Below are 20103 nucleotides of genomic sequence, written 5' to 3'. Positions count from 1 at the left end.
CATACACATCCACTCACAGACAATACACATCCATTCACAGACAATACACATCCATTCACAGACCATAAACATCCACTCAGACAATACACATCCACTCACAGACAATACACATCCACTCACAGACAATACACATCCACTCACAGACAATACACATCTACTCACAGACCATAAACATCCACTCACAGACATTACACATCCACTCTTATCATGCACATCCACTCACAGTCATTACACATCCACTCTGATCATGCACATACACGCACAGACATTACACATCCACCCACAGACCATACATCTCCACCCACAGAACATTTACATCCTCTCACAGAAATTACACACCTACTCACAGACAATAAACAGCCACTCACAGACAATAAACAGCCACTCACAGACAATACACATCCACTCACAGACAAATTGCCTTAGCGCCTGGTGCCAAGGAGAAGATCCCATTGACCACTACAGTGTTATGACCTTTAATCTCAAGAATACTGCTGCCACTTCCAGCACCCAATGACCTCTGTGTTGTTTGGCCCAGAAGCGCTCAGTGTGGGACACGCATGCGGCACTGATGTGTTTTAGCACATTATAGGAAGAGCACACAGGGCACCTTGTGAAGGTGCTGCCAGAATGCTGAGGACCAAGCTCACCATCAAAGCAGCCAGCTGCCAAGTTGGTCTATTCTCTGTGGTCTGTTTGGCCCCCAAGAGGTCAGTGGGAAGACAAAAGCTCTGGAGGAAGAAATCCAGGCAGTTATGGACTAGGAACTTCCTGCTACTCAGACCCAATAGAGCGATTACGTGTTCTTTCCCTGGTACTATAGACTCTTTAACACCTTTGCTGTGGCGGCAATTCCGCCACAGCGCTAGGGGGAGGGGGGGGCCGCGCGGCGCTCCCATGCTCGTGACGGAACCGCTCCGTCACGAGCCTCGGGCATGCTGTGCTTGTGACAGAGCGGTTCCGTCACGGCCCTGCCCGCTCAATAGAAGGCGCTGCGCAGGCGCGCCGAGCGGGCCGTGACAGAACCGCTCCATCACCAGCACAGCGCAACCGAGGCTGGTGACTGAGCGGTTCCATCACCAGCATGGAAGGGGTTAAGGGCAACTATGGGACTGTTGTTGCAGTATAACAGACTGCTCCTCAGAGAGTAGAACTGGATGCTATTGAGAAAGAGTGTTTACCATTGTGTGGAGATTCAGGCTGACTGGTTCTTCGAGGCAGATCACAAAACCCTCAAATTGATGTTCATGAAGGGTGAGAACTGAAGGTTCTCTGGTGTTCTGTCTCCCCCGGGTACTAGACTTCACTGTAGAGCTGAAGGATAGAGGAAACTAGATCTTCTAATACCTTCCACAGGATTACCTTGTCCAGAGGTGCTCATATAAAACATTTTTACAGCATTTAGCACACAACAATATAATGCTGTTGAGGGCATATCTCTGGCCGGGCGGGGTGCGCGGACTGTGGGAGAGGGAGCATCAGACATGATACCGGACCCGAGTTAGTAGAATGTCTGCACATGAGACAGTTCTGCAGATATCCTAATGTCTTACGTTCCGAGGTGACCACAGCATAATTGTGACTCTTGGGGTTTCAGCATCACGTCCTTGATAAAAGATATTGTGAAAAACATTGATATAAGCTTCAAGGCAGGTGGCTGATGTAGTAAAGGGGTTACAAGGAAGAAGTAAGATGTAAATTAATGTAATCCAGGAGTACATCATGAAATCTGGTTTGTTCCAACAGCAGACACAGAAGCCAAAGCTGATGATCCGTTCAGTGTCAACAAAGAGGAGGAGCGACAACAGAACAATTCTCCAAAGCAAAGAAGAAGAGAAAGAAATGGCGGTGGGAGAGCAGGTGAGGAAGGGGGGATGGGAGGTTGGTGATAGGCAGATTCAAAACAATGTCTACAATCTCAGAGAAATGCAGTATGCCATTATTAATACTATTACAGTTCTACAGAAAGATCATAATTGTGCGGATATTTGGCTCTAAAAGGGTATTGTCCTCCTCATCCACTCATCTGCTTTGTTCTACTCAAGAACATCCCTGTGTGGTGAAGAAAATCAGTGACTACATGTGTAGTTCCTACTTCCTGTTTAAGTTTGATGGTGGTTTGATTGTTTGTCTTACTTTCTTATAACTCTTGCTTATCTTCTCAACCCTCTCTTCTCAAGCTTCTCTCATTTTGTTTAAACTCACTTTCGCACTTAGTCAGGCTGCTCGCCTCCATGTATGTTTCACTTTTGTGCCTTTCCCTGTTCCATTCCTTGCGCCTTCATGCCGAATTCTGCGACTTATTGAGGTTGAAACCCTCATTTGCCAAAACAGTATTTAGTGTTTTATATGATTGTGTGAAGCATCATTTTGAATCTTTGTTACCATGCTCCCCCACCTATGATTGAGCTAAAGACCTGAACGTAGAACGACAGCCGGGTGGGAGCAGCCAAGGAGAGCCCGGGCTCTGGGGTCCAGAGGAAGCGTCCGGGGATGATGTGTGTGAATTGATGGGGAAACGAAAACTGAGAACCACATTGGAGGAAAACATCTCACGGAAAAACAATTTTAAGGAAATACAAATAAATCCCAAATGAAAGAAAACATTTTAAAGGATCGATACATTGAAGGAATCATTCAAAATCACACACTTGAGTGAAGTTTACGGGTATTGAGGGTTTTTTTGTATTCAGGATTCGATGATGGTTAGGTGCGTTGAGGGTTTATTTAGAATTCAGGGATAGGTGAAATTTGGGGGTGGGGAGGGTCTTTTAGGGCTCAGGCATGGATGGAGTTTAGGGTGGTATGGGTTTTTTAGAGGGAAGGATGGAAGTGGGGGGGTTTAAAGTTTTTTTGGTTTTACAGATGGGTGGAGTATCAAGCTGGTGAGTGTTTTTAACGTTTACTGATGAGTGGAGTTTTGGGGAGGTGAAGGGTTTATAGTGCTCCGGAATGGGTGGAGTTTAAAGTGGTGTGGGATTTTAAGGTTTAAGGATAGGTGAAGATTATATGTAGAAAGGATTTTTAGGGTTCAGCGATGGGGGAGTTCAGGGGTGGAGATGGGTTTTAGGGGTAATGAATGGGTGATTCTTAGGGGTGGTGGGGTTTTTAGTGCTCAGGGATGATTCGAGTTTAGGGGTGGTGCTGGATTTTAAGGGTTTCAGGAATGGTTGGCGTTTAGTGTTTGTCTGGGGGTTTTAGGTTAAGAGATGGGTAAACGTTAGGAGTAGAAATGACTTTAAGGGTTCAGGGATGGGTGGCGTTTAGCTGTCAGAGATGGGTGGAGTTTGTGTGTGCTGAGGGGTTTTTAGGGTTCAGGGATGGGTAGAGTATAGGGCTATAAAGGGCTTTTAGGTTTCATAGATTGGTGGAGTTTAGGGGTCAGGGACAGGTGGAGTTTATGCGTGGGTAAATGCCATTCATCCTGAAAATTTCCATTAACTGTTTAGATGAAATGGTTTCTCAGTTAAGGTGTTCCACTAAACCGTTCTATGAAATCCCATGCAACCACCCATTGAATCAGAAAACTTTATATACATTTCCCGTAATATGACAAACTTTCTCAATCAATATGAAAAAGATACATTTATGACAACAGATGACCATAACACCCTCAAAAGAAGGGGAACCTCTTATTTTTTGTAAGGAATATGCTACTTACCAGTATGCATCTGTTCTTGGCATGTAGGGCTGCTGACATTCATATCTGTGCATAGATCGCCGCCTAGTGTTGGGTCCGGATGATTGCACATTGACGTCCTGGAAGAGTCTTTGAAGTATCACTAGATAGGTGTCTCCTCCCCCGGACTACAGTGCGCATGGGCATCCTCTCCATCTTCAGATTGTTTTTCGCCATTGTGGCAGAGATGGAGTATGTTACAGTAAGTGATGTCCATGGTAGAAAGTAATAGTGAATGCTGCAGCTGCGACAGGCACCGGGGAGGCGGGCGGGCGATATGAATGTCAGCAGCCCTACATGCCAAGAACAGATGCATACTTGTAAGTAGCATATTCCGTTCGAGGCATGTGGGCTCCTGAATTCATATCTGTGCATAGAATGTATAGCAGTCTCTCCCTTAGCGGTGGTTGCCCGTGCCAGCTGCAGCAGTCTGAAAAAGAGTTTTGAGAACAGCCTGTCCTACAGCTGCTTGCTGCTTGGAGTGTACATCTACGCAGTAGTGTTTGGTAAATGTATGTATGGTAGTCCATGTGGCTGCTCTACATATCTCCTCTAGAGGAATGTTTCCTAGGAAAGCCATGGATGCCCCCATTTTGCGTGTGGAATGTGCTCTTGAGGGAACTGTTAAAGTGCGTTTAGCTTTAATGTAACATATTTGGATGCACAACTATCCATCTAGCTAAACCATTTTTAGGTCTCGGCGTCAACGCGCGGAAGCGCGTCTCCGCCGAGATCTTTTGTCAGCGACTATCATTCCTAGGAGACAGTCCTGGCCACGCGCATCCTTCCAGGCGATTTGTAACTGGAACGCGCGCTGTGGCCAGGCGCTGTCTCTTGGGAAGCGCAAGCACCACACACGCATGCGCATACACACACACACAAGCGCCCATGCACGCACGCACATACATACATACAGAGACACCACCCCTGACTCATACACACACGCGCGCACACACACAAGTGCACCGAGGCCCCCCCCCCCCGCCGTCACCGTCGCACACATACATACACACACACACACGAGCATACACACACACACACACGAGCATACACACACGTGCACCAATCCCGCTCCAGCCTTTAGGAACTTACCTTACCTCAGCACGCGGCGCCCAACCTCCTGCTGGCGCGGCCCCGGGGCTCTACACCGCTCACAGGAGCCCCGGGCCGCGAGACGCAACGACTCCGCCTGTCTCCTCTTCAGTTCCGGTCTGAACGTGGCCCCGCCCCCGTCACTGGCGACCGTGCCTGACTTCCGGGGCGGCCGCGATACGTGCCTAAACAATAGCGATGCGGGCCACTTCATCTTTGGATTTTCATCCTAATCCTCTGGGGGCAAACATACATACAACTGCCCAACTATTTCCAAAAACGTACCCTAACAAAATGACAGATCTATTGGCTTTACCAGTGCATATTTTGTAATCCTTGCGTATTATTCAGAAAATACATATTTTTACTGTTTCTTACAAACGTGTTTTGACCTTCAAGTTATGCTAACTTTAATGATGCTTTAAATGTTTGTTGCATAATATATCCCTCACAAATCTCTGAAGAGTTCTGTGCTCCGCTATGTTAGCAAGTAGGCTCAAATACCTTCCAAGTGGCCTGGTTTCGCTGATAGGGAGCTCTGTTGCAGCTCACATAAAGACAGTGACCTCTCACTGCCTTGGCCTTCGTGTCGGAGTACCTACTTTTATTAAGCATTTTACGTTGCTTTTATATTGCACATGCTCAAAAATGGAAAGTTAAGTGGATTCCTGTTTGTCGAACAGCTGGTTTCTCTGTGTGCATATTTTTGCTACCTACATCCACTGGGCATGATCCTCGCCCTCGAAATCTCTGATTAAGCGTGGAACTTGCCACTCAATGTTTGCACTGGCACTGCCTTTATTGTCCTTTCTGTAGTCTGTGAAAATTCTGGAATGCGGAAAAAAACCTTCACTAGTTTTTTTTTTTTAACATACTAGTTGTTTATCTTTTGTTGCATGTCTTTCTACTACTGTTCCACTAGGATTTGGAAGTAGCTCTGCCTTTGGAAGCAACACCACAGGCGGCTCCTCATTTGGATATGGAACTGCAGCTAAGCCCTCTGGAAGTCTTAGTGCAGGTTTGTATACAAAAACTTATTTTCCCTGAGGATGGCGCTGTCTGAACTATCCACCGTTTCTGTTTTATGACATTCGCGTCTTCGCTTCCCTCGGATTCTAACAGGGAGGTGTCCGCTTTCTGTATTTTTAGTGGTGAGTGGTGAGGGCAGAGTGGTGAGTGGTGAGTGCAGAGTGGTGAGTGCAGAGTGGTGAGTGGTGAGTGGTGAGTGGTGAGTGCAGAGTGGTGAGTGCAGAGTGGTGAGTGCAGAGTGGTGAGTGGTGAGTGCAGAGTGGTGAGTGCAGAGTGGTGAGTACAGAGTGGTGAGTGCAGAGTGGTGAGTGCAGAGTGGTGAGTGCAGAGTGCAGAGTGGTGAGTGCAGAGTGCAGAGTGGTGAGTGCAGAGTGCAGAGTGGTGAGTGCAGAGTGGTGAGTGCAGAGTGGTGAGTGCAGAGTGGTGAGTGCAGAGTGGTGAGTGCAGAGTGCAGAGTGGTGAGTGCAGAGTGGTGAGTGCAGAGTGGTGAGTGCAGAGTACAGAGTGGTGAGTGCAGAGTGGTGAGTGCAGAGTGCAGAGTGCAGAGTGGTGAGTGCAGAGTGGTGAGTGCAGAGTGGTGAGTGCAGAGTGGTGAGTGCAGAGTGCAGAGTGGTGAGTGCAGAGTGGTGAGTGCAGAGTGGTGAGTGCAGAGTGGTGAGTGCAGAGTGCAGAGTGGTGAGTGCAGAGTGGTGAGTGCAGAGTGGTGAGTGCAGAGTGCAGAGTGGTGAGTGCAGAGTGGTGAGTGCAGAGTGGTGAGTGCAGAGTGGTGAGTGCAGAGTGGTGAGTGCAGAGTGGCGAGTGCAGAGTGGTGAGTGCAGAGTGGTGAGTGCAGAGTGGTGAGTGCAGAGTGGTGAGTGCAGAGTGGTGAGTGCAGAGTGGTGAGTGCAGAGTGCAGAGTGGTGAGTGCAGAGTGGTGAGTGCAGAGTGGTGAGTGCAGAGTGGTGAGTGCAGAGTGGTGAGTGCAGAGTGGCGAGTGCAGAGTGGTGAGTGCAGAGTGGTGAGTGCAGAGTGGTGAGTGCAGAGTGGCGAGTGCAGAGTGGCGAGTGCAGAGTGGCGAGTGCAGAGTGGCGAGTGCAGAGTGGCGAGTGCAGAGTGGCGAGTGCAGAGTGGTGAGTGCAGAGTGGCGAGTGCAGAGTGGCGAGTGCAGAGTGGCGAGTGCAGAGTGGCGAGTGCAGAGTGCAGAGTGGCGAGTGCAGAGTGGCGAGTGCAGAGTGGCGAGTGTGCAGAGTGGCGAGTGTGCAGAGTGGCGAGTGTGCAGAGTGGCGAGTGTGCAGAGTGGCGAGTGCGCAGAGTGGTGAGTGTGCAGAGTGGCGAGTGTGCAGAGTGGTGAGTGTGCAGAGTGGTGAGTGTGCAGAGTGGTGAGTGTGCAGAGTGGTGAGTGTGCAGAGTGGTGAGTGTGCAGAGTGGTGAGTGTGCAGAGTGAGTGTGCAGAGCAGTGAGTGCAGAGCAAGTGTGCAGAGCATTGTGTGCTGTTGAGTGCAGAGTGCTGTGTATTGGCAATGTTAATGACAATGGCCATTTATTTTTGATTTAAAGAAAAAAAATGTCATGAGCAATGCCAATAGCTCTACCTTTAATGATGCCGAGACCATTGCATTGCAAATGCTTGTTGGAAATGGGGTTGCCTTTGTGTTGTGGTGAAAAGGCAACAAACAACTGTTTTGTCTTGCTGAAATCTTTTGTCCTGTCTATGTAATATAGGAGAGCCCTCTTACCATCTATTGTGTGTAGAGCCCTTTCAGGTACTGACTGTGGATTTGGGAAGAACACTGGCAGTTCTATTGTTTGATTGATGTGGAAGTGGGATACCACTTTTGGCATGAATTTAGGGTTTGTCCTAAGCACGACCCTATTTGCGTGAATTTGGATGAATGGCTCTTGAATAGTTAGGGCTTGCAGCTCGCTAACTCTTCTAAGCGAAGTAATTGCTACGAGAAAAGCCACCTTCCATGTTAAAAATTGTATTTCACACGAGTGTAAAGGTTCAAAGGGTGGTCCCATTAGTCTGGTTAAAACAACGTTTAGGTTCCAGACAGGTGAAGGTGGGTGTCTTGGGGGGATGACTCGTTTGAGCCCCTCCATGAATGCTTTAATTGCAGGCACCCTGAATAGCGAAAGGTGCTGCCTGTTCTGAAGGTAAGCTGCTATGGCAGCTAAGTGTATCCTTATGGATGTATAGGCTAGATTGCAGTGGTGTAGGTGCAAAAGAGAGCATATGATATCTTGAGTTGATGCGTCCAGTGGGTTTATGTCATTGTTGTTACAATAAATGACAAAACGTTTCCACTTTGTCGCATAGCATGCTCTTGTTGTAGGTCTCCTTGCCTCCTTGATAATCTTCATCCAGTCAGGAGGTAAGTTTAGGTAGCCAAACTCTAGGACTTCAGGAGCCAGATTGCAAGGTTCAGCTGCTGCGGATCTGGGTGCTGAATGTCTCCATGGCTCTGCGTTAAGAGACTGGGTGTTAGTCGTAGTCTTTGATGAGGCACCACGGAAATTTCTAGGAACATGGTGTACCACAGTTGCCTCGCCCATGTTGGAGCAACCAGGATTAGCATCATTGAATGCTGGTGCAGTTTGCGTGCCACTAGCGGTATCAACGGTGCTGGTGGAAAAGCGTAGGCAAATTTGCCTGACCAGTTCATCCATATCGAATTGCCCTGAGACTGCAGGTGTGGGAACCTTGCGGCGAAGTACTGGCATTTTGCGTTTTCTTTTGTGGCGAACAGGTCTATCTCTGGTTGTCCCCACTGTTGGAAGTATGGCTGTAGCACTGTGGGATGAATCTCTCACTCGTGCACCTGTTGGCTGTGTCTGCTGAGCAGACCCGCTATTTGATTGTTCTTGCCGGGGAGGTGTTCCGCCATGAGAAAAATGTTTCTCTGAATGGCCCACTTCCACACTCTCTGAGCCAGATGTGACAGCTGTGGAGAGTGTGTTCCTCCCTGTTTCTGCAGGTAGTACATTGCAGTCATGTTGTCCGTCCGGATCAACAAGGTCTTGTTGCACAGATGTACTTTGAACGCTTTCATTGCCATAAAAATTGCCATCAGCTCCAGTAGGTTGATGTGCATTTTCTTTTGCTGCGTGGTCCATAATCCCTGCACTGTGTGGTGGAGGACATGTGTTCCCCACCCTATCAGGGATGCGCCCGTAGTCAACACTATTTGTGGTACAGGCTCTTGGAACAGTCGTCCCTTGCAAAGGTTTTGTAGATTCCACCAATGCAGAGAGTTGTATGCACGACTGGTCACCAACACTAGGTCATTTAATTGTCCTTGAGCCTGGTTCCACTGATGTGCTAGGCACTCCTGCAGTGGACGCATGTGTAGTCTGGCGTGAGGGACTATGAAAATGCATGAGGCCATCATGCCTATCAGTTGCATAAACACTCGGGCTGGGAGCGAGTGTTGGGGCCTGAACCTTTGAATCAGCGTATGAATGCTGTTTATTCTGACAGAATTTGGCTGTGCTTTTGCTGCCAGAGTGTCTATCGTCGCTCCCAGGTACTGTTGTACGTGGGCAGGCTGAAGATGGGACTTTTGGTAGTTCAGCGAGAAACCTAAACTGTGCAGGAGGTGAATAGTGCGTGACATGTGGCTGGCACGTTGCTGGGCTGACTGTGCTTGTATTAGCCAGTCGATATGGATAGACATGAATATGCTGTCTTCTCAGATGTGCAGCTACTGTCGCTAGGCACTTGGTGAACACCCTTGGGGCTGTTGTCACCCCAAAAGGAAGGACTTTGAACTGGTAGTACTGATTTTGTATTGTAAACCTGAGATATTTCCTGTGTGCCGGGTGTATTGGTATATGGAAATATGCGTCTTTGAGGTCTAGTGTTGCGAGGAAGTCTCCTTGACGCAACAGTGGTAACACCTGCTGTAGAGTGAGCATGTGGAAACGCTCTGATAAGATGTATTGGTTTAGGGGCCTGAGGGACAAAATTGGTCTGAGACCCGTCCTTCTTTGAGATTAAAAAGTACAGTGAGTTCACTCCTGTACCCTGGTGTTCTAAGGGTACTAGTTCTATGGCCCCCTTTTGTAGCATGCTGATGACTTCTTGCTGCAATAAGTGTAGGTGTTCTGCGGACATAGGACGGTGTCTTGGAGGTATGTTGGGTGGTGTGGAGGTTAATTCTAGGCAATAGCCATGCTGGATAATTTGCCTCACCCACCTGTCTGTAGTTGGACTGGCAGGCACTGCTGTAATCTTCCCCCGACCGGTGTTACATGGTCTGGGGGTAGTGACAAGAAGTCACTGGTTGGTATTGGTAGAGGATCTGGTGGTGTTATTCCCTCGTCTTCTACCTTTGTTGTTATTGCCACAGTATCCACCTCTAATGTTCTTGTTGTAGGTGTTTTGCGTGTTCCCTTTGTTGTATGAGTTTTGCTGTGTTGAGCCTCCTCTTGCAGCTCCTCTGTTTTGTTGTGACTGCAAGGCTCCCATAGACTTGGCTGTCTCGGTATCCTTCTTCATCTTGTCTAATATTGTGTCCACATCAGGACCAAATAGATAATCAGGGTTTACAGGTTGATTGAGTAAAGTCCTCTGAACCTCATTTTTAAACCCAGAGATGCGGAGCCACGCATGTCTTCTGAGCATGACACTGGTATTGATAGCCCTGGCTGCTGTGTCTGCCGCATCTAGCGCACATTTGATGGAGGTGTTAGATATTAGCTTTCCCTCTTGTATTAGGAACTCTGCCTGTTCTTTATAAAGGTCAGGTAGATGCTGGAGAATGTGCTCTAGTGTGTCATAGTGTGCCCTGTCATACCTGGCTAACAGGGCTTGTGTGTTTGAAATTCTCCATATGTTAGCTGCTTGAGCAGCTACCCTTTTGCCTGAAGGCTCCAGAATCTTAGACTCCTTGTCTGGAGGTGGAGCCTCACCAGTAGTCTGAGAATTAGCACGTTTACGTGCATTGGATACTACCGAAGAGTCTAAAGGCAGCTGTCCCTTAATGTATGTAGGGTCAACTGGTGCTGGCAGTTAATTAACCTGTGTCCTACATAAGATCAGCAGAAAGTCTGTTACTGGCCAATTGGAATGTCCTCTAGTGCCCCTAGTTCCATGCCAGCAGAAGTCATTTGATATACAGAGCTAAGTAGCAGGGCATGCAGAGGGGGGAAGGGGGGGGGGTTAGGGCGTGAAGTACCACTGCCAAGGAAGATGTGTTCTGCTGAGTGGGGGGCGCCTCACCCAGACACCCCGGCCGAAACTCACAGCGGGAAGTGTGATCCTGAGAGGCGAGACCTGCGAGCCTAGAAGTCTACCAAACTGGGGGGCCTCAAGTGATCCCCGGGGAGGGGGCGCCAGTCTCTATCCAAAAGAAGCATTATGCAGATAAGAGTGATTTGATGGGCTATCACTGGCAGGAGTTAACCCGCCTTCACTCAGCGGAGAGAATTCCGCTGCTCCTGCACCAAGTTTCATTTCCTCTCTCATTAAACACCCCCCTTAAAATACCCAAATGTCATTAAATACCCCTCTCCAAATACCCCAATTGGCAGATCAACACTTTGAATAGCATTGCTTTGTGCCCACGATTTCTTTGCACGCATGGAGCAGAGCTTTCTTGTTTCTTCTTCCTTTGGTTTAACGAGGAGCGCTGACCTCGAGGCACTTTCGCTGCCCGCATTCACCACGTTATTTGAACTCATCAGAGTGAAAGGCTTATTTAGAGAGTCACAGGGAGGCTTGTGGTCTCTTTGTGTAATAACGAGATAGGGCTGCCAGCCGGACCCATGAAACGAGGCTCATGTGGAGGGTGCACTACAGAACTACATGATGAAGGAGGTGAAAAGGACGTCCCTCAAAACGAGAAGTCTAGGACTGCTCCCACCCCCTCCACAGCAGATCCCCGTGGAATAAAGCCGTTTCCCCCAAATCCAGAGGGTGTGTATTTAAAGGGTACCCACCCCTGCCAAAAGCCCCTGGTATCCGCAAAATTAAGCACTTCTCAGAACTTTCTCCTACACATACCGGGTTGGGGGGGCTCAACAGCCCGCTATGTACCTCACGAACCAGAAAGAAAGTTACAAAAAGCATAATTTCGGATCGAAGGTGGCGCGAGAGCACTTTCTCGCTTGCAGTACTGTGGACAGGATGCTTTTCTATGAGTAACACAGAAGAAAAGATCCATAGAAAAAAATCTGAAACTCCTCACAACTCCACACAGAGGGGAACCTGCCCCTCGGACACAGGTGTGATCCCAGACCTGTCACTGGTTGTAGCTCAGCTGCGCTCCGCACCGCGAGGTCACACACCCCCAAGTGGCCGTCTCCCTCGCGCACCTTCCTGGGTAACAGCAGACCCCACTTTAGCGGACCAGCTTCAGGAAGAGGCAAAACATACACAAACCTGGGCTGCTGAGCAGGCGCGTGTTCTTTCCGGGAGTCGCTGAGGGGAAACGTATACTGTCGCTGTCAGGGGGTGGCCATATTAGAACAAGTGTCAGGCTGCCCTGAAGTGTCAGGCTGTTGATGTGAGGAAGGTCAGTCTCAAACTCTGGCTGGTGGTAGCAATTCCAAGGGGCCCAGGTCCATTGACAGGCAATAACAAGGGAAAGTGAAAGAGCGCCATGAGCGCGTTGTAGGCACGCTGTGAGGGTGCACATCGGCATGGCTTGCGGCTCGTGCCCAGTGGCGGCGCCTGTGGACTTCGACGTACTTGAAGAGTGCTGTGTGGCTCGTGTGAACCAGGGAGGGGGCCGCCAAAGCAACAAAGAAAAAAAAAACAGTAGAAAAATCCGGCGGGAGCCCACCTCGCCTTTGTGAATGCTGCATGGCGCGACTAAAGCAGGATTTCAGGCGGGGCTCCTGTGAGCAACACAGAGCCCCGCGTGTTGCTGCAGTGACCGTCTGAAGACGGAGACCAGCCGAGGAGCAGTGCAGAGTCCCACAAGAGCCTGTAAGTGGGGTTAGGCATGCTGTACATGTAAAGCGAGCCGCGCTTGGAGGTTGCGTGCACATAAAAAAAAATAAAGCTATATTGCATGTGGCTTGCGAGGACGGAAGGGGGACAGGAGATGTGCACATCGCATGTTGTGCGTGTTCATGAGCGCGTTCACAACCTCCAATCGCCCCTGCGCGTGCCCATCTCCTGTCTCCCTTCCGAGGCAAGTCAGCAACAATAGATTTTGCTGGCGACAGCGCTTTCGCGCTGCGTCGCCAGGTGAAACCTAAAAAACGATCTAGGAATAAGTCTTTTATTGTTTGATTAATAAAAATCAATACAATCTATAAAACATGGACAGTGATAATCACCGAAGTTCATACAAATTGGTTAGAAATAAATATATAAGAATAAATAAATACAGTAAGGAAGGCCCACTACAATTTCATCAGTTTCAACAAACATGTTACTTATGTTGTGAATAATTTGGGGATAACATGCCGCACAAAAAACATTGATACCACATACACACTCTAAAAATAGTCTTTTATTTGTAAATAATCATCATCAATTCCGTGGGCATTGTAGTTACTGATAAAATATCTCCATATTTACATAGATCATTGCGTAATTCCATTTTTTTTAAATTCAAATATATAAAGTGACTGCGTGCTTATTCCACTGTACTGCGCAACAGTATTAAAATCCAAAAGATTTGGTGAATGGGCATCAGCATTCTGCAAATAAAGGGGTAAATCTGCCATAAAAAGATTAAAAAATGACATGGAGCTAATACGCAACCTTGCTAAAAGCCTCTAAAAGTCCTCCTTTGCCTTCCGAACCTCATTCTTATATGTTCTTCTTAAGTTTGCCAATAGTCGCTTTTTAAGATCTTTATGAACACAGTTCGATTGCTTATATATTGCCCAAGTTGCTTTACTAATGACTTCTCTTGTAGGTACAATTTGTGCGAGTACCACCTGTTGTTTTTTGGCCTAATTGGTTTGCACCCGGGCAGTTGTTTAGGGGGAAAGAGGTCTGCTAATAAGGAACATAGACAAGACCAGATTTCAACCATCGGTTTTCCTGATTGAAAATCTCCGAGTGCTGAATCTATTTTAGTTTCTGCAAAGACTAAGATCTCAGATTGGTTGTCTGGATGCCATATCATTCTTCTTAATTTACAGGCGGCTGGCAATTGGTCAAGGTTTCATGTTTTGGCTGGTATTCAGCTGTTAGGGCTAGTGTTATGATTTGAGGTTTGTGGTCACTCTCCACACGAGCTGCAACATGATACCCCTAAATTGCAGATGTTAACCGTCTAGAGACAATGGTGTAGTCGATTTTAGAATTTTGCCTGAAGTTTTTAAAGGTTGATGGTCTTCTTGCAACAGCATTGGCTTATATTTTTAAAGATGATAACAGCAAATCTGGGGTATGTCTTTACTTAGCAAATCCGAAGAGGGCCTAGTGACCACGTGCATGTTGAAATCGCCCGAACCAGTAGTAGGGTATAGGAGGGTCAGAGTATGAATTATATCTAGAAAAAAACGTAGGTGGGGTTGATTAGAATTAGGAATGTCAGGAGATATTTATTTGAAAAGAATAGTAACATTAAATTGCAATACTGTTAAATAAACTGCTTAATTTAGGGGAAATGCTGAATATGGCTTGGTTCAAGACCTTACTCCTGAAACCTTGTAGATATGTGTTCTGTGATGGCCCGCTCCTTTATATGCTCTTTGATGTCATTGTTGTTTACACCACAAAGACAGATAGCATGTTGAATAACACATATTTGCGTTTGTTGTAAGATTAAGCTTAGATTTTATTTTGTTCTGTTCCACAGCATATGAGGTGGTTTCTGTCCGCATAAAAGATGAGGCTGAGATCTACTGCATGGACTCTGAGGCCAGCAAGAGAAAGGAAGCCCTCAGCAGCCCCAGGGGTAAGTTTACTCTGCTTGAAACCCAACTTCTGCATCACTTATAACAGTTCATAACTCTAGAATCGCAGGATGAGATCTATTCTGATGGTGTACTTGTCAAGTCCTTTGCATCTGTTCTCACCAGTGTTACAAATCTTTGAATCAACCTCATCTGCACCGCGATGCACCTCTGCTGGTGGGGAGCTCGGAGCCTACAGAGATTTTCAGAAATGTAATGGAGGCCATTTGTGTAGACATTTCTGGGTGCCACTTGAAACTTTCATGGTGGTGAGTGGGCAGTGGCAGTGTCCTTAGCTGCTGAGCACGGCGCTGCCATTGCATTATACTTGCTGTTCTTTTAAACAATTTTACTTGTGTTGTTGCTAATTGTGGGACAGCGTTTTTAGGCTGCTTTTAAAACTGGAAAACTGAACTAACAAATTCACTTGTAGCAGTCTAGTGCTCCCGACCTGCAGATGCTTGTAGGGATAAAAGGAAGATGCTTAATCGGCCGCGCAGCGGACGCGCGCAGAGAGCGCGCCGGCGGTGCGCCAAAGGCAAGCCCGTCTGCGCCCATCCGCAGCCGTGCGGGGTCCGGGGCCAAAATCACTGCGCAAAATGCGGTAAGAGTTCAGTGGAGTGCAAATCAACTCTATGACCTCTGTCCCAATACCCCTATGGCTTGCTACCACAGCGTAAAAGTGGATGAGGATATGGGTTGTAAAGAGTGTCAATTTGTATTCTGTGTGGCAGATGAGTTTAATCGAGAGGCAACGAGGCTTTCATGTGGTCTGTTAAATTTGAGATCCATGAGCAAGCATAGGTTGGATATTTTCGACCTACTAACGGATAAGAAACTCGACCTCCTTTTCCTTACGGAAACTTGGCTGGGCCCCGACTCGGAGCCAGACATAATTGAGGCACTCCCCTTGGGGTACATGATTGTTAGGCTGGATAGGATGTCAGGCAGAGGTGGGGGGATAGCCATTGCCTTCAAACAGCCGCTTAGCTGTCAATTGGAACCTTTAACTATAGCTGATAGCGAGGCGGGCGCTTTTACAATTAGGGTGAACCCGCGCATTACGGTAAAGTGACTCTTGGTCTACAGACCACCGGGCCCATATACTCGATTTGTCGCTAGCTTGTTAGAAGGTATTATGGAATCTGCCCTACGTAGGGATAAGCTCCTCCTATTAGGAGATTTTAATATGCATTTAGAGAACTCCCTCCATAAGGGGGCTGTAGATCTATGCCAGGAATTACAGGCACTACAATTCAACCTGAACTCGAAGATCCCTTCCCATAATACACATAGGGATGGCCACTTACTGGACCCAGTGTTTGCTAATTGGGGTGAAGTAGAAGTGAACCTGCCCATTCCTGTTCCCTGGTCTGATCACTTCATTGTTCCTTTTGTGATGCGAATTCCAGGACCTAGAGCCCCGGAACAGCCGTCGCTTAACCGTCCGTGTCGTAATTGGGCTGGCTTCTCCCGGGCAAAGTTCAATGCTGCCCTGACTAAAGGAGGGCAGCCGGTGGGCATTGGTGTAGAAACCGCATGTGGTAATCTTGGAAAACGCATAAGAGAGGCCCTTGATAGCACTGCCACGTTACGTCTGAAGAAATCACTGAGTAGGTCTCTAAAATCGGCCCCATGGTTCAACGCCGACTTGCGCCTAGTTAAGACTGACTGCAAACGTCTAGAGAGGCAATGGAGGGTAGCTTTTCTTAATCAGGCCAAACTGGAATATCAAGATAAACGGAGAAATTACCATGGATTAATCAGGCGGGCTAAAGCCACGTATTATGCAGAGAGAATTGGGGAAGCAGAAAATTCCACTAAGGAATTATTTAGGATCTGTAGGGAAATCTCCTCACTTAAACCATCTGCAATACCCACGGAAAGTTCAGAGGAATCTTGCGATCATATCGCTGGCTTCTTTTCTGAGAAAGTGGCCACGATATACTCCTCCTTTCCGGGAGCTAAAAGAAGGGGTGTAGAGTTTGTGGAGCCCAAGTGGGATGAGGGGGGAGCTCATAGGCTGGATAATTTTACCACCCCTCCCCCGAGATGCTCCAAAAGATCTGCAGGTCCATAAAGTCAGGGTCACCCAGGGATCCCGCCTCGCCTAAATTGCTTGCGGAAAGCCTTGATATCCTGGAGCCCTACGTCAGGCATCTTTTAGATGTGCCATTTAGAACGCACACGGAGCCTGATGACTGGAAGCAGGCGGTGGTACTCCCACTTCAGAAGAAGCCTAATGTCAGTTTTGAGAAATTGGACAATCTCCGCCCCATTCCGCTGTTGCCCTACTTGGCAAAAGTAGCAGAGAAGGCGGATAATCTTCAACTCATGGCCTATGTGGAGGAAGCCAATCTGCTCCACCCTACGCAGTTTGGGTTCAGATCGCTCCATTCAACAGAGTCAGCTCTACTTATGGCCACTGAGACCATCAGACAGGGAGTGGATGAGGGACAGACTATGGCTCTCATCCTATTGGACCTGAGCGCCGCCTTTGACACTGTAGCACATTTCACCTTGCTACAGTGTCTGAATAAGGGTGGTGTCTCAGGTGCAGCGTTAAAGTGGCTACAATCATTTTTGACGAATCGTAGGTTCCAGGTTAGGCAGGGCGCCCATTTTTCCAGAGCTATGGAATTGGATCAGGGTGTACCCCAGGGATCAGCCCTGAGTCCCACCTTGTTTAATCTCTACGTCTCCCCTTGGGTAAGTATAGTTGAGGGTATGGAATGCGAATTGTGTCATACGCTGATGACACATAGCTGGTCATCTCTCTGTCACGGGCACCTGATCTGGCTGCACCCAACTTCAGAGCTTGCATGCAGAAGCTCGCCTCCTGGATGGATGACAACTGCCTGAAGTTGAATGGTAGCAAGACAGAGGTGCTCGTGGTGGGGGGGGGGTCGAGGGCCGTCTGTGTGGTCCTCGGCATGGTGGCCACCTTGCTTAGGACCAGTCCCCATGCCCTGTCAACAGGCCAAGAATTTGGGGGGGTGGATCGATTCGGACCTTACATTTGCACCGCAGATCAGTCGTGTGGTGTGGGCGTGCTTTGGTGTCCTGAAAGGTCTACGTAAAATCATTGACCTTCTCCCTATTGAGGCTAGAAGGACACGGTGCACATCCTGGTCACATCACGATTAGACTATGGTAACCTATTGTTATTGTTATCTGGCTTTTATATCGCGCCAAATCACCGTCAGGTCTCAAGGCGCGTCTGACAGATGCAGCAACAAGAAGTAGAATGAACAGGGATGCAGATTATCTATTACTATTGTACTTGGGTGCCACGGTTAGGACCCTTGACCGTTTGCAGGTGCTGCAAAATGAAGCCGCCCGGCTTGTCTTGAGGCTCCCAAGAAGAGCAGCCTCTAAAGCGGCCTTGGAGGCTCTTCATTGGCTTCCTGTCAGGAAGAGAATTGTGTTTAAGGCCTTATGCACGTGTCATCGGATCATTCAGAGTAATGGACCTAGGCCCCTGCAGACTTTAATCACTACCTATAGGCCTGTCCGCTCCCTCAGGTCTACGGGAACTGGCCTGTTGGTGATCCCTAAAATCAAAAAGGCCCGCATGGGTGGCAGATCCTTCCGGCTCCTGGCAGAAAGGAGCTGGAATAAACTCTCATGTGAGCTCCGCCTAGAAGCCTCGGAGGTCAGGTTCAGAAGAAAGCTCAAAACACATCTGTTCCTTCAATAATTTCATGGCCGCTCGTAGCACAGTAGGGGCATGGGGTGCTCGAAGTACAGAAGGGGGCGTGGGGCTTTTCACTCACCACAGCGCGGGGACACGCCGGTGTGCGTAACCAGGCGCTTTATAAGCTCCCTTATTATTATTATTATGGGTCAGTGCTTTTTTAATAATAGTGAAGTGTTTTCCTTCTTTCTTTATTATTTATTTTTGTGATTTTATATAGTGGGGACATGGCCCGGAGGCATCAGAGTGCTTTAGAATAAAGCAGACCATGACAATAACAACAAGCATTGGAAATGCAATAGGTCTCGGATTTATTTGAGTTAGAGCTAATGGCATTGTAAATGGCAATGTCTTTTATCCATGTGTTATGGAGTGTATGCATGTGGTGTGTAGTAGAATTATGTGGGTTGGATTGGAATTGTAGCAATGGTGGCATGCTGCGCTTTGGGTGAATATGTTTAAAAGTAGAGTGCACCATACTGCGATTGCTATAATAGTTCATTGTGGATGCGTTAACAATTGATGTGTGCACTGATGGCTGGTGATGTGTGTGCCTGTAGAAATTGTGCAGAGATGGCTCGTGGTGTGTTTGCTTGGTGGAAGCGTGCACTGATGTCTGGTGGTGAGTGCGCCTGGTGAAAGCATGCACTGACGGCTGGTGTTGTGTGTGTGTTTGGTGAAAGCGTGCACTGACGTCTGGTGTTGTGTGCCTGGTGAAAGCATGCACTGACGGCTGGTATTGTGTGTGCCTGGTGAAAGTGTGCACTTATGGCTGGTGGTGTGTGTGTGTTTGGTGAAAGCGTGCACTGACGTCTGGTGTTGTGTGCCTGGTGGAAGTCTGCACTGACGGCTGGTGGGGTTTGTGCCCAGTAATAGCGTGCACTGACGGCTGGTGGTGTTTGTACCCGGTGAAAGCGTGCACTGACGGCTGGTGGTGTGTGTGGTTGTGTGTGTGGTTGTGTGTGTGGTTGCGTGTGTGGTGGTGATTGAGTGGGGGTGAGAGTGCAGTGGTGAGAGTGGTGACAGTGGTATGTGTGTGGTGTGTGTGTGGTCTTATGTGTGTGGTCTTATGTGTGTGGGTGTGGTGGACTTAGAGTGTTCGTACCCTGCACACTTACACACTGCCCCTACACACTCACACACTGCTCACCCTACACACTCACACAATGTTCACCCTGCACACACACACACTGTTCAGCCTGCACACTCACACACTGTTTACCCTGCACACTCACACACTGTTCACCCTGCAAACTCACACACTGTTCACCCTACACACTCACACACTGTTCACCCTGCACACTCCCACACTGTTCACCCTGCACACTCACACACTGTTCACCCTGCACACTCACACATTGTTCACCCTGCACACTCACACACTGTTCACCCTGCACACTGTTCACCCTGCACACTCACACACTGCAGTCACTGTCACTCTGCAGTCACTCTCACTCTGCAGTCACTCTCACTCTGCACTCACTCTGCACTCACACTCACTCTGCACTCACACTCACTCTGCACTCACTCACACTCTACACTCTGCACTCACACTGCACTCACACTCTGCACTCACTCTGCACTCACTCTGCACACACTCTGTACTCACACTCACTCTGCACTCACTCTGCAGTCACACTCACTCTGCACTCACACTCACTCTGCACTCACACTCACTCTGCACTCACTCACTCTGCACTCTACACTCACTCTGCACTCACACCCACTCTGCACTCGGTGCACTAACACTCTCTCTGCACGC

The 20103-nt window shown here is 48.3% G+C and overlaps 1 protein-coding gene across 7 annotated transcripts in view; it reads left to right on the top strand.

Annotated features, from left to right (window-relative positions):
* Positions 1-20103, top strand: part of LOC147678854 (uncharacterized) — a 144109-nt gene that overhangs the window by 58831 nt on the left and 65175 nt on the right. For 3 of the 7 annotated variants that reach the window (XM_086946294.1, XM_086946293.1, XM_086946292.1), the window contains exons 4-6: positions 1747-1860; positions 5694-5789; positions 14548-14646. In XM_086946294.1, the coding sequence (XP_086802420.1) occupies positions 1747-1860; positions 5694-5789; positions 14548-14646 (309 nt within the window). The remainder of the gene's footprint in view (positions 1-1746; positions 1861-5693; positions 5790-14547; positions 14647-20103) is intronic. The other 4 variants (XM_086946296.1, XM_086946298.1, XM_086946295.1 and 1 more) reach the window with 2 other exon arrangements.

This window comes from Lissotriton vulgaris, chromosome 12 (assembly GCF_964263255.1).
Source record: "Lissotriton vulgaris chromosome 12, aLisVul1.2, whole genome shotgun sequence".
NCBI lineage: Eukaryota > Metazoa > Chordata > Amphibia > Caudata > Salamandridae > Lissotriton > Lissotriton vulgaris.
The sequence above is the reverse complement of the archived record's forward strand: the minus strand, read 5'-3'. Positions and strand labels throughout refer to the sequence as shown.